General features: G+C 38.4%; 2 protein-coding genes across 2 annotated transcripts in view; one reads left to right on the top strand and one right to left on the bottom strand.

Moving 5' to 3' along the window:
- Window positions 1-1,968: 1,968 nt before the first annotated feature.
- Window positions 1,969-10,370, bottom strand: PSMD10 (proteasome (prosome, macropain) 26S subunit, non-ATPase, 10). Its single transcript, XM_008582433.1, has 5 exons — window positions 10,134-10,370; window positions 6,382-6,480; window positions 5,347-5,493; window positions 5,086-5,252; window positions 1,969-2,771 (listed from the first exon to the last, which is right to left on the bottom strand). The coding sequence occupies exons 1-5, from the start codon at window positions 10,245-10,247 to the stop codon at window positions 2,618-2,620; spliced, it is 681 nt and encodes a 226-aa protein (XP_008580655.1). The 5' UTR covers window positions 10,248-10,370; the 3' UTR covers window positions 1,969-2,617.
- Window positions 10,371-10,398: 28 nt separating this feature from the next.
- Window positions 10,399-12,311, top strand: part of ATG4A (autophagy related 4A, cysteine peptidase) — a 69,077-nt gene continuing 67,164 nt past the window's right edge. Inside the window, exon 1 of the mRNA XM_008582432.1 lies at window positions 10,399-10,557. Within this exon, the coding sequence (XP_008580654.1) occupies window positions 10,548-10,557 (10 nt within the window). The 5' untranslated portion in view covers window positions 10,399-10,547. The remainder of the gene's footprint in view (window positions 10,558-12,311) is intronic.

Here is a 12,311-nt window from a genome sequence, read left to right as displayed (position 1 = left end):
CCTGTCTAGCCTACAGTCAATTATTTTGTTCCTCTTCTCTTTTTTTTTTTCTTAAAAGATGACCGGTAAGGGGATCTTAACCCTTGACTTGGTGTTGTCAGCACCACGCTCACCCAGTGAGCAACCGGCCATCCCTATGTGGGATCCGAACCCGTGGCCCTGGTGTTATCAGCACCGCACTCTCCCGAGTGAGCCACAGGCCGGCCCCATCACTGCTCTTTTAAAAGACCAATTAAAATAGCCATTCTTTTCAATGTCTGATAAGATCCTTTCTAGCCTACAGTCTATTATTTTGTTCCTCTTCTCTTTTTTTTTTTCTTAAAAGATGACCGGTAAGGGGATCTTAACCCTTGACTTGGTGTTGTCAGCACCACGCTCACCCAGTGAGCAACCGGCCATCCCTATGTGGGATCCGAACCCGTGGTCCTGGTGTTATCAGCACCGCACTCTCCCGAGTGAGCCACAGGCCGGCCCCGTATATATTTTTTTATTATGTCACAGCCAATTTAAAGAAAAGCACCAGGGTAACTGTTACAACTAATGGGTTATTATCAAAATACCAGAGCACGTTCCATTTGGTCCACTGTTTTTGAGCAGAGGCAGAAAATCGATTATTATTCAGGAAAGCTAGATTTTAGTATTAGCTGTTTCTCTAGCTCTGGGTGTTTTCTTGTCTGTAAAATGGAGATGATTTCTGTTATGGTGAGAATGAATATAGAATGTGAATATAGAATGAATATAGTGTGATACAACTATATTGTTGTAGAACCCACGTCTTCTGACAATTGATTCAGTAATCTTTTTTCTTCCAACTAGGGATTCTTAACCTTTTGAGAAATCATAGGTCTCTTTGAAAATTTGATGAAAGCTACTGAACCCTCTTCCTCCCAAAATGCACATACAAATTTCTGCACTCATTTTTAGGCAGTCAATAGAACTGTGGAGCTGGAACCACAAATCCCAAAGTAAAGAACCATCATACTATATCAAACTTGCCAACAGATTGATTTGGGGCTTGATATGTAACAGAATATAGAAACAGAAAACAGCAGACACGGCTACATAAGGAATTCATTGTAGTTGGTAGAGCTGAGAAATTGGGAAATCAAAACACTGGGGACTTATAGTTATATCAAAGATCATGTATAAAATGTAGATTTAGCTTAAATCTCATAGCACACCTCACTGAAATTTTAGATTCTCTATACTTAAAAATGTAAATTTTTTCTTACTGTTCCCATTGACTTATTTCTTCCATTTTATATTCTCGACTTCAGTTCTAACAGACCCTATTAGACAAAACTTTATTCTCTGATCATGCTAAAGAATATTGGAATAAATTATTTCCCCCGTCATCAATTCTATTCCCAGCATTCAATAGTTTTGTTCCGTAAGATGCTTCCTAATTAATACTTGTAAAGATTAGCACTAAAAATATCTATGTAAAAAGGGTTTGTATATTACCAGTACAGTTCATGTTTATAAAACTGATTTTAGCTACTGGTCATTAAGTCTTTGACCCAAAATTAACACAAGTTTGTGGGCTGACATGGATCACTTATCTCAAGCAATATCTGCAGCATAAAATTCAAATTAAAAAATATTGAGGAGTCTCTTGGAGTTCATTAGATTTTATGACTAGTAATTTAAGATGCTTCCCTGAATTGAGCCCAAGTTCACACTTATTAATTTTTGTTCTACATTTAATTAGCAATTCAGAAGATTACTGTTTTTGAGATTTTAGCTGCAGTTCAAGCTGCAGTTCACTAATTTTATTGACTTCAGAGCTACCAAAAACTTTACTAAGGATTTTAAGGCTTAAATGAGTGTCTGATTTGAAAGAAAATTTGGGAGATTCTTTCAATATCTTATGTTTTAGTTTCTGAACTACAAACCAAAATACACTTTTGTTACATATCATTTGAATTAGCTTGACATTCTTTTCAATAAAGGATGACTCAATATTGGTACTTTAAAACTTCTTTTTACAAACAATTTTATTTTGGAAAGAAATGGCTTATCGAAAAGATACATGGGTACACAGGCTATTGTTTTTCATTATTTTAGAACATGCCCTCCAACTTAAAATTTGGCCCACTAAAATATATAAGTATTCCTCTTATAATGAAAACAAATTAAACGCCATGGTTGAAGAAACAAATATTTGGCACAGGTCTCTCAGTGAGGCTGAAAAACAAGTTAGGATGTGTTTCAACTGAAGGGAGGAACATATAGAACCCACCTAGAACCATCCGGCAGAACTGGCTTGTTGCTACTGGGATTGTTCTGCCTCACAGGGGGAGAGAGGGCACACGGGAGGGTGCTGAAGACTCATAACAGCCACAGAATCACTTACTCGAAAATAACCAAAATTCAATACAGAATAATACACAACAACAGTAGAACAATCTCAATAGTTATTCAATGCCTGGAAAGCAATTTGTAAGCTTAGAATAAGTACCTAAGCAGGAACAATAGCCGACATGTTTAGAAGACTTTGAAAGTGAGAAAACTTCACCATTCATAGGTGATGTCTTGTGCACAACTACACTACACTAGTTTTCAGGACACTGGGTGCAACAAGAAAACATACAAAGTGAGAAGAAATCGAAGCTGATTAATCTTCCACCATTCTCTCGAGTATTAAACCCAGGCCACGTTTGGCCACTTGCAGGGGTGTCTTTTCTTCTTTATTCTGGATGTAAATATTTGCTCCACGAGACACCAGCAGTTTTGCTTCTTCCACTCTCTCCTCATCACAGGCTAAGTGCCTGAAATCAGGGACCACAAAGACCAATTAATCACTACTAATTCTATGTAATGGTTACGATTTCCTGCTAGGTAGTCTAAGTTGCGTATTATTAGGCAGTGGAAATACTGGAAAGTTATTTAATCAGGAAAGGAAAATCAATTTGCATAGGGAAGACTGTTTATAAGTTAAAATTCAGTGGAATAGCCTTACAATAGCAGGTCATAACGTAATTGTGATCCTACTGCAATAGAAAAAGGGATCTAGATGGCAGCCCAAGGAATAACGTCTTCATTTTATGGAGATTAGTAGTAATTTACCCACAAACACTACGTATAATAATTCATGGACAGAATTTAGAAAAGCCCCATCTCATAATCTGTTAATAATAATTTATGTGGCTTAAATTTTAGAAAAGTAGTTTAAAAGATTTTGTCTCACTTGGTCCATATATCTACCTTATAAGTTAGTAAGGTATTATTATCACCATTTTACAGTTGAAATTGTGACAGAGATTAATGTTCTTACCTATGATGACATGGCTGAGCAGTAAACTGAACAGTGAAGGAAACTAACCTTTGTCAGCATTTACAGTTTGACAGGCAGGGTATTAGGCACTTCACATGTTATTTTACTTAAACCTTGCAACTATCTAGTCAGAAAGAAATTATTGTCCTCATATTACGGGTGAGGAAATTAATACTAAGGAAGGTTAAGTAACTTCTCTAAGTTACTTAATACAAGTATTTAATAGAGTTGATAAGTGGCAGAGTTTGGATTGGGTGAACAGCATCTATAGTTATTCCTAAATCTTATGCTCTTCCCAGAACCCTGTACTGTTTGAGTCCTAGACTTCCTCTAGGTCATCTTGCCTTTCTAGTTATGAAGAAAGAGCTAGAATATGCAGATCTTTCTAAACAGAGTCACTGAGAAATACAGGAAAGAATTTTAAAACTAAGAGTTTAGAAAACAACACTTTAATAAAGTTGGTTGAAAGTCAAACTGGAAAAGGTTGAATCTCACTCTGGACTAAAAAGAAGACTCTTAGAATTTCTGGTTCAAAAAAAAGTCACCATTCAACAAAGAAGAAAAGTGGCCAAGTACTGTGGAAAAAATATCAAGGTAGAGGCTGGCTGCAGGTTATATACATGAATCAATTCCAGATGGATTTAAGAGTTAAATGCAAAACAATAACAATAACCCTTCATCAAAAGCAATGAAACATTAAAAAAAAAACCTACAGTAAAACATAGGTGAATATTTAACTAATTTCAGGGTGAAGAAAAGTTTTCTAGTCATGAAGGAAGATTAACAAGCTTGACTACATAGAAATTGAAAACTGTTTTTTTAAAAAACAAAATGAAAAGACAACTAGGAAAAATATTTTCAACTAACATGGCAGAAAGTTAATATTTTTTACCATGTCAAGTCAAGAGCACTTAAAAACCAGAAAAAACAAATTAATTCCCCAAAATGAAACAGAGGGCTGTAAAAAGTTACAATTTAGAGAAGAAATGTAATTAGCAATAGGCATTAAAAAATGTAACTTACAACTACAAAATACCATTTTTCATATAACAGAAGTATAACTTCAGTGTTGGTGAAGGGGTAATAGGCACTCTTAAATTGCTGTTGGGAGGGTACAATGATACAACTCCTCTGGAAGCAATTTGGCAATATATAGTAATAGTCTTAAAATGTGTGTATTTGTTGACCCAGCAATTCCACTTCTAAGAGTCTATACTAAGGTAAAAGTCAGCAATATGGCCAAAGGTTTTTAGAAAAAGTTGGTCAATACAGCATTATTTATAATAGTGAAAAAGCCAAAAAAGTTTAAATATGCAGCAATAGAAGGATAATTAAATTATGGCACATCCATAAAATAGAATTGTATGTAACCATGAAAAATGTTTTAAGCATTGGAAAATGCTCACAATATACAAGGGTACTTCAAAACGTTGGTGGAAAAATAATTAAAAATATGAATCTTTCCATGAACATTTTGAAGATCCCTCATACATGAGGTGAAAAGAACAAGATATAAAACTATATACACAGTGTGTCCCCAATTTTGCTAAAAAAATAAGTAAAATATACATTATCTGCATATAAAAGACTGGGAGAAAATACACAAAAATGTTAAAAGTAGTTATTTCTGGGTGGCAAGATAATAAGCAATTTTTATTTTTATCTTTATGCTTTTGTGTACTTTCAAGCTTTTTAACCATTAACATGTATTGCATCTATAAGCAGAATAAAAAAGAAATGATGTGTAAGAATTATTGCAAGAGGGCTAAGGCCAGGTAGAATACAAATGACTGTTACTTGTTACTTACAGAGGAGTGTTACCCTCAGTGTCTTGGATGTTTACAGCTGCTCTGTAGTACAGAAGGATTTGAATTATCTTCAGGTTACCCTTGGCTGCTGCCCGGTGCATTGCTGTAGCCTCATAATGGTCCTTGGCGTCCGGATTAGCCCCACCTTCTAGTAACATGACAGCAATCTGGAAAGACAGAGAAGAAAACGATGCAGAAGTCTATCTGTGTTTGTGTACATGTTTAGAACTCAACAAAAGTAGCCTAGGGATGAAACCATACCTCATGCCTGTTTTTGGAAGCTGCGTAATGTAGGGGAGTACAGCCATTTTGATTGACAGCATTCACTTGAGCACCTTTTCCCAGGAGAGCTTTTACAATCTCATCCCGGCCAGCAGAAGAAGCAATATGAAGAGGAGACCAACCCGCCTGTACAAGACACAGTAGTACAAAAACCAGGGGGAAAAGGCACAGGTATTAATGCTAACATTTGGGCAGGATTTACAAAGAGCTGTGTGTAAATTGTTTAAAAAAATAACATTCTTTCCCCGCCCCGCCCCCTCATTAAGCACTGTAGAAAATTTGCAAACCAGAATGTACAAAAAAGAAAACGCACCCATAACCCCATAACGAAGACAAAATAATATATAAATCTAATTCTAATGTGTTTTCTTCCATATAATATTTTTTAAATCCAAATTGGGATCAAAAATTCTGTGAGCTACATTTTCCACAATTTCCACTTATCACTATGTTGTGAGAATTTTTCTATGTCATTCTATGGAATTATAACTGTATTGGTTGCATATTATTTTATCATTTTACCTTACTGTATTCAACAATTCCCCCATTAAATTGTTTCTATTTCTTTGCTGTTATATTACTTCAGTAAACAACCTTGAAAAGGAATTTTTGCCTACAAAAAAGGTTCCATTCTTTTTCTTCACAAGTCTACTCCTAATGTAATCAATACCATTACAGTAAGTCTCCCTATATAACAATAGCAAAAAAATCTAGGCCTTCAGTATTCATGCAATATTCACCAAAAAAATTCCAACATAAAGCATTTATAGCCTTTTAGGGTTTACCACAATAAGCTCTGATCTGTATGTTTACTGTAAATTGCAGAGTTATGAGTAGCAAAACATTCTAAAATAAGGCAACCACTGATCTCGTGCTTGATCACCAGGGCCATGCTGTAACTTCCTAGTTGTAAAAGTTATAATTTTGTTTATGAGCTTAATATTCAGGCTTCAGTAAACACCAGTCTGGAGTCTAAAGATAAGTGGGAATTTATCAACTCTGATGAGTACTCACATCATCTTTATCATTCACTGGCACTCCAATCTGTAGCAAGAACTCAACAATTTCTATATGTCCAGCTGAGCATGCCCAATGCAATGCAGTTCTGCTGTCCTACGTGGGAAACAGAGAAGCAAGATGATCAACATTCTTGAAGATAAATAGAAGACAAAAAAAGCAGAAAAAATAATACCGGTGCCAGCAAACCTATAGTGTGAGAACAAGAAACGGAAAGCACTGGATCCTCAGGTAGGTAACCTTAAACCATATTACTTACTAATATACGAGGGACCAACATTAATGAATGTAAGTAATGCTGGGCAGATTTCAATGTTTTGGCAGAAATAGAGCTTTAGCTATGCACTATTACGTTATTTATGTACTTTTATGTAAGGCACTGCACTAGGAGTTTTACATGCATTGTCTCATTTAATCCCCACCATCCTATATGTGACTATCATCCACATTTTACAGATCAGGAAACTAAGACTGCTCAGGGTAAGCAACTTGTGCAAGGTCACATGTCTAGTAATGGTGAAGTTGGGACACAAACCTCTGTCTGACTCTGAAATCTCTATGCCACACCAACCTCAAGTTAGATGCTCTAGAAAAAACACATGAATCTTATGGGGGAAGAAATATTCATAAAACTAGTTGACATTATCTATATACCCATTTTAAAAACAAACCACACAGAATTAGAGAGCATCAAAAATACTTTTTTAAAAAATAGTAAGTTAGGAGTTAGTCATATTTTTCAAAGGGAATCTTTATTTGCAGTGACTGCTATATTTCTTAGTCATATGTAATAGAAAATGGTATTTAAACTTTGATACAAAAAATTCAAACAGTAAAAATAGAGGGAATGTAATAGGAACCTACATGCCTGTTTTAGTCCGTTTTGTGTTGCTATAACAGAAATACCTGAGACTGGGTAATTTATAAAGGAAAGAGGTTTTTTTGGCTTACGATTCCAGGAAAGCTGCATCTGGCATGGGCCTCAGGGCCTGTGATGGGTGGGGGACCCTTCCAGACTTCTCAAAGCCTGCAGGGCTTTTAGCATTAGCATATTAGCACATGGCTGCCTCACTGCCAAGCTAATGTCTTTAGCAACCAGTTTATCTGCTTCACCCTTGCATTGTTCTCCCGCTCTCCGTTTCTTTGCAGCATGGCCAGGCTGCAAAGTTTCCAAATCTTTATGCTCTGCTTCCCTTTTAAATTCTGGCTTTATGTTATGCCTTTGCTGCCATAACTCAGAGTAGGCTGTTAGAAGCAGCCATGCAGCGTCCTGAATGCTTTGCTGCCTAGAAATTTCTCCTGCCAAATGCTCTGATTCACAACTCTTAAGTCCCACCTTCCACAAAGTCTAAGGGCATGGACTCAATGCAGCCAAATTCCTTGCTATGGTGTAGCAAGGGTGATCTTTTGTCTAATTCTCAATAATTTCCTCATTTCTATTTGATACCTCATCATCCGCATGGCCTTTACTGTCCACATTTCTACCAGCATTCTGCTTACCACCACATAAGGTCTCTAAGACATTCCAAGCTTTCCCTCATCTTTTTTTCTTCTTCTAAGTCCTCCAAACTCCTCCAACCTTTGCCCATTACCCAGTACCAAAGCCGCATCCACATTTTCACTGTTTAGCAACACCCCACTCCTCGGAACCAATTTTCTGTTTTAGTCCGTTTTGTGTTGCTATAACAGAAATACCTGAGACTGGGTAATTTATAAACGAAAGAGGTTTTTTTGGCTTATGATTCTGGGACAGCTGCATCTGGCATGGGCCTCAGGCTGTTTCTATTCAGTGGCAAGCAGCCAGCGGGTACGTATTCTTTTAGATGACTATTTATTGTACTATTCAAAAAGAGGGGGGTTTCCATAGCAACCTTGTCTGCAGATAGTTACAGAATAGCCTTTTACAGCTTCAGAATCATGAATATATTTTATCCACTTGGCAAAAAAGGAAGCAAAACAGCCTTCACAATTAATTTATTCAGTATCAGGAAGAACCATTTCTCTCCAAGCTACTTTTCACATACATGAAATGTCATTAACAATAATGCTCTTGGTTTATTGGAGAAAGACAGATGGGGGGAGGGATGGAGGGAGGAAGGGGAGAGAGAGGGGGAGAGAGGGGGGAGAGTGGGGAGAAGGGGGGAGAGAGGGAGAGAGAGGGGGAGAGAGAGGGGGGAGAGAGAGAGAAGGTGCCAGGGTCTTTTTAAGCAACGAGCTCTGGCGGGAACTAATCGAGCGGGAACTCACTCATTAATCCCCGCTCCCCCAGGGAGAGCATTAATCCATTCATGAGGAATCTGCCTCATGACTTACACATTCAAACTCCATCAGTGCCTACTGCCTAGATTTATTAAATATTTTGCCACATTTGTGCCCTCTAGTTTTTTTTTTTCCTTGCGGAGGCTTTCAAAACCAAATCCTAAATATCATGACTTTTCACCCCTAAATATTTGAGTATCTAGAAAATAAGGGTATTTTCTTACATAACTGTGAGACCATTATTATATCTACTAGGCTACTTCAAAAATTCTTGGATAGAATTAAAAAATAATTTGACACCTTTATAACATCTAATTCCCAGTCTGTATTCAGATTTCCCCAACTGTCCCCCAAATGTCTTTTGGCAATTGGTTTGTTTAAATCAGGATCCAAACAAGGTCCATAAATCGCATTTGGTCGTTATGCTTCTTAAATCTCTTGATCCTGAATAGCTTCCTCTCCCTTCTCTTTTTATGCCATTGACTTGGCTGAAAAATAATTAAACTTTCAATGGAGTACGATTAAATTTTGATATGAATTACTACACTAAGTTTAAATTATAAAATATTATCACACTATAATGAAGCAATTTTCAGGTAAAGTACTGAAGCAAAGTTCCAGAAAAGAGAAAAGCCTCTTGATTTTGAATTCTCTTCCAAAAGGCACAAAATGGAGATTTGTAAGTATGGGACACTGTCTCGCTAGCGCTTATCACAATGCCTGCAAACAAAAGGCAATCTATAAATATTTGCTCGCTTACTGAGGGCACCCTGAATCTTTCCAGAAACTCGGGGCGAAAGCACAAGGGTCCTTCCAGCAGGAGTAGAGAGAAACACTTCACAATGTCCATTCACTTTCGCTCGCCTCTGCCTACAATGTTCGTTCATTCGCCAAGGAAATCCCACTCACCCTTCAAGGTCTAACTAACTAACCAACCTTCCCTCCTTTGCAAAACCTTTTTCAATTACAATATTCGGCATCAGGTCTTCCCATTACATGTTCTAAAAGCACCATGCAAATTTCTCTCTCCAATATTCATCACAATTTGTAAACGGACATATGTTTTTATTATTCACGTCTTTTTCTTCCATGCGACCCCAGCTCCTAGCAGATGGCCCGGCACAGAAGAGGCGTTCACTTACACGTGTTTCACTGAATACAATTAGTAGTAAAGGTAAAGAAATTCATATAAAAAGCTTTCCTCCTTACGGATATCTGAAAGTCCAGGCATTTCTGGGAAATGCGGTAGACGTTCTGAAATATCCAAAATTCAGCGAGCTAAGTGCCGGCCAAAAAAAAAGTATCTGAGTTCGCGGGGCCAGCTCCTGCAGCCCGACTATGAGTCCTGAGGTGACCCCAGGGTAATGATGGCGCGGCGGAGGCGGGAATCTGCCCCTCGCACAACCGGCCTCCGCTTGGGCTGGGCCCGAAAAGCCACTTAGGGCTTTGCAGACGTCGCCGGCTGCGGAGAGGCCCTAGCGCTGCTTTACCTGGTCAGTTCTAATAGCCACGGATTTGTCGGCCATGATGCTCTCCTTCAGCTCCTCGATCTTCCCGCCGTAGGCTAGGTTGCAGATCATGAGGTTGGACACGCGCCCCTCCATCTCTTATCCCAGGATCTACCGGAAGCGTGAGCAACGCCCGCCTCACGTCGCCCGCTCCGGCTGCCAATCAATAGAGCCGGTAGAGCTCTACCAATCACCGACCTTTTCCGTTCCCCTGTTTCTTTTCCCATGGCAGGGCGCTTCTGGGAGCTGCAGTTTGAGGGCCATTCCGAGCAGGAAGGCTCCTTTGCTTGGCTTCCCGCCTTGGCCCCTGGCAGGGCGGAACTACAAGTCCCAGGGTTCCTTGCAACTGCCGTAGTCAAGTTGTGGGTGGAATTGGCCCAGGATGACAGCTGGAGAATGGAGTCAGGTACGGGGAGCGGCTTCGTGTGGAACCGTGTGAAAGAGCTGGGGTGGGCGGTCGCTGTTGGGTCATGGAGTTGGCCCCACAAAATGGGTGTGGGGGCAGGGCAAGAGAGTTATGGGAGTCTAAAGGTCCTGTGCCCCCGGGGCCCTGACCTGCAGTGGTAGGCGGAAGGGACAGCGGCTGGAGCTGATTACTACCTCCTGAGCTGGAACCGGTGACTGTGGCTACCCTCCCCCTCCCTGCCACCGCCCACGGAGTGAAAAGAAGTAGGGGTTAATTACTCTGACATCCCGGAGGGGTGGCATCAGGACAGCATTCTGCCACAGCAGTGATAGCATATGACACCATGCTAAGGTGATGTGTCAGGGTGATGCCAAAGGCAGGATGTGATCCCATGGGAGGCATTTGATATCTAAGAGAGTTCAGTGAGTCCTTAGCCTGGTGATATCACAACTTGATGAGGGTCATATTTAGGATACCGTGATATGGTTGATATCACAATAATAACGATGACATCGAGGCTTTGCTAGAACTATTAAGCTATAGTGTTTCTTTTCATGGAAATCCCAAATAGTGCCATAACAGAAGAGATGCAAGGCTTATTCTGAATAGGGTTTATCCAGAAGGTCATTATGCCAAAACAGGTAAGATTAGAATACATTCAAGAAAAAGACTCATTATGTTTATGTTTATCCTGTTATGGTGTAGAACAGGGCTTGGCAAACTTTCTGTAAAGAGCCGTACAGTAAATATTTTAGGCTTTGCAGGCCAAAAGGCAAAATCGAGGATATTTTGTCATATAAAATGACAAGAGAAAAAACAAATTTCAACAAATGTTTATTGTTGAAATTCAAAATATAATAATAATAATTGAGTATATTTTAAAAATACAGGACTACTAATGAGAAGAATGAAATTCTTTTGGGGGTGGATAACATTTTGCTTAATTGTGGCTCAAAGTTAATGTTCCCTATCATCAAAATTAATTCTAAATATTCATCTATTAATGCTGATCTGTAATGAAATTTAACCTATTTCGTTTTTGAAAGTGTCTTTTCACACAGGTAGGTACTGCCCAATACTGATATCAATCCATGAACATATACTTTTAAATTTTATTTTTATTTAAGTACATTTTTTAAAATGTCAAAATAGTTTTAGATTTACAGAAAAGTTGCAAAGATAGTACAGAGTTCCTGTATACCCCCACCAGTTTCACCTACTGTTTTTTTCCCCTATTTTAACAGCTTTATTGAGGTACATTTTACATATAAAATTCACCTCTTTTATAATTAAATGATTTTTAGTAACTTTTCTGAGTGGTACAGCTATCATCATAAATCTGTTTTAAAACATTTTCATCCCCCAAGCAAGATTGCTCATGCCCATTTACAGTTAATCCCCGTTTCCACTCCCAGCCCCAGGCAGCCATTAATCTACTCTTTTGTCTCTATAAATTTGCCTATTCTGGACATTTCATGTAAATGATATCATACAATATGTGGTCTTTTGTGTCTGTCGTCTTTCATTTAGCATAATATTTTTGATGTTCATGCATGTTGTAGCATGTATTTGTACTTCCTTACCTTTTATTGCCGAATAGTATTCCATCTTATGGGTATAACACATTTTTGTTTGTCTGCTCACCAGTTGATAGACATTTAGGTTGTTTCCAATTTTGGGCTAGTATGACTAATACTGCTAAGACATTCACGTGCAAGTCTTTGTGTGGGCAGATATTTTTGTTTCTCTTTGGT

This window comes from Galeopterus variegatus, unplaced genomic scaffold, assembly GCF_000696425.1.
Source record: "Galeopterus variegatus unplaced genomic scaffold, G_variegatus-3.0.2 Scaffold2609, whole genome shotgun sequence".
NCBI classification, from domain to species: domain Eukaryota; kingdom Metazoa; phylum Chordata; class Mammalia; order Dermoptera; family Cynocephalidae; genus Galeopterus; species Galeopterus variegatus.
This window is presented reverse-complemented; position numbering and strand designations above follow the sequence as displayed.